The sequence below is a fragment of the Condylura cristata genome, unplaced genomic scaffold (genome assembly GCF_000260355.1).
Source record: "Condylura cristata isolate star-nosed mole 26May11 unplaced genomic scaffold, ConCri1.0 scaffold00004, whole genome shotgun sequence".
Taxonomy (NCBI): domain Eukaryota; kingdom Metazoa; phylum Chordata; class Mammalia; order Eulipotyphla; family Talpidae; genus Condylura; species Condylura cristata.
The window spans coordinates 18,647-20,616 of NW_004567105.1; the positions used below are offsets into that span (position 1 = coordinate 18,647).

The 1,970-nt window shown below is 73.8% G+C and overlaps 1 protein-coding gene across 1 annotated transcript in view; it reads left to right on the forward strand.

Moving 5' to 3' along the window:
• The window catches only part of RABL2B (RAB, member of RAS oncogene family-like 2B), a 3,903-nt gene extending 1,939 nt beyond the window's left edge, over positions 1-1,964 (forward strand). Inside the window, exons 2-4 of the mRNA XM_012734978.1 lie at positions 273-302; positions 941-1,020; positions 1,265-1,964. Of these exons, the coding sequence (XP_012590432.1) occupies positions 273-302; positions 941-1,020; positions 1,265-1,476 (322 nt within the window). The 3' untranslated portion in view covers positions 1,477-1,964. The remainder of the gene's footprint in view (positions 1-272; positions 303-940; positions 1,021-1,264) is intronic.
• The last annotated feature ends 6 nt before the right edge of the window (positions 1,965-1,970 follow it).

Below are 1,970 nucleotides of genomic sequence, written 5' to 3' on the forward strand. Positions count from 1 at the left end.
GCGCCCGCAGGTGCTGGCCCACGCAGCCCGTGAGGTCTCGGCGCCTGCCCCCGGGGCTCTTTTCCTGCTTTCCCGAAATGGCCGCGCTGACCGCGCCGCCTGTGCCGCTCCTGGCTGCGCGGTTAGGGTGTGGGGGTTCCCGCCTGTGCCCATCCCCTCAGCTGTCCAGGCCACTGGTCGCCCCAGGGCACGGTCCTGAGGCGCGGCTGTGACCCCGGGGGAGCGGAGGGGCCCGGCGGGTCCGCCTGACCAGCTTGCCCGTTCCCTCGCAGACTGATGGAGCGGTTTCTCCTGGACGGGTTGTATCCTTCAGGGCCCGACAGGCCCCGTCTGCGGCCGGGCAGGGCCGGGGTGAGCAGCCTCTGGCCACGCCGGTGGGGCCGACCCCGCTGCGGGCCTGCCCCGCTAGGAGGCAGTTGGGGGGCGGGCGGGGAGCCGCCGTGGCCCCGAGGGCGGGGTTGCGTAGCCCAGACCACGGAGCGTGGGCTCCACAGCCACGACCTCCGGATGCAGACGTGTGCAGGTGTCCAGCAGGACCCTCCTGCCCCAGGGGCAGCTGGAAGCGGCCTCCAGGTGGGCCCGCTGCGTGTGGGTGCGAGGAGGCTGAGCCTGACAGCTTCTCTGGCGGGGGGGACGCCCTGGCCCTCCCGGCCTGTGCCCCGCAGGGAGCGGACACCCGGGCTCGCACTCACTCAGGTGACGCAGGCTTCGGACAGCAGGGTCCTGGGGCAGAGGTGGCGCCCTGCGGCCACCGCCCCCGCGGGGGCCTCAGAGCAGGGCAGACGGGCGCCCAGGCCAGCCACCACGATTTCCCCGGGCAGCTGCCCGTGGAGCGGCCACCCCACTGAAACCCCAAGAGTTCCCAAAGGAAGAGGCCAGGCCATCACGCCGGGACCCCCTCACCCCCTCCAACGCCCTCCGCTCCTTGACCTGAGCCCAGCCAGCCGCAGCAGCTGTCCACCTACGCCCTGACCCTGTACAAGTACACGGCCACCGTGGACGGCAGGACTGTCCTTGTGGGTGAGCGCACAGGCCCTGGGGGAGGATTGCGGGAGGGCGGCCCCCTGGGGTGGGCGGGGGCGGCACAGGCCCTGGGGGAGCAGAGCGGGAGGGCGGCCCCCTGGGGTGGGCCCTGACCCACCCACTCCTTGGGGTGGGAAGCGCAGGCTGGCCTGGAGGCCCCGGCCCTCCGCGCCCCCACAGGCCAGGCCCAGCCGGCTCGGCCGCGCCCGCGCAGGCGGTCAGGGCTGTGCTTACCTCGCAGACTTCTGGGACACGGCGGGCCAGGAGCGCTTCCACAGCGTGCACGCCTCCTACTACCACAAGGCCCACGCCTGCATCATGGTAGGGCCGCGCGGAGGGCGGAGGGGAGGGCCGCGGCCCACAGCCCCCCTGTGCGCACGAGGGGGGCGGCCGGCCCTTCCGCGCACAGGGGAGACACCCCAGTGCCACGGCCCAGCACAGCTCCGGGGGTAGCCCCACCCCCGAGCCCACGCAGCCCCTGGCAGGCCCTCTGGGGCCCGGGGTGTCCGCCAGCACCACACAGCCTCCTGCGCAGGCCCCCCGGGCCGGCCAGTGCGGAGCTGCTCCCTCGCAGGCGGCGGGGCTCGGGGCCACACGGGGGGCCTAGCGGGGGCCACCGACGACAGCGGGGTGAAGCAGAGTCAGGGGTTTCTGTGGAGCCTGCCTCCCGGAGGTCCCCACTGGGGGGGCGGGGGCGGGGGCGCCGGGGCACCCCGCGGTAGGTAGCTGGCCGCCCCACAGCGAGCAGACCTCTCTGGGGCGCCTCACCCAGCACTGGAGCATAGGTGAACAAATCCTTTTTCACATCAAAAATGCAGCGTAAACAGAAGGTGGGCAGTGCCCGAAAGGCAAGTGGCCTGCGAGTCAGGGCCGCGCCAGAGCGCGGGCGCAGGGCTGTAACGCGTGCGAGGGTGCTAGCGGGGAACAGCCCCCCGCGATGCCCCCGC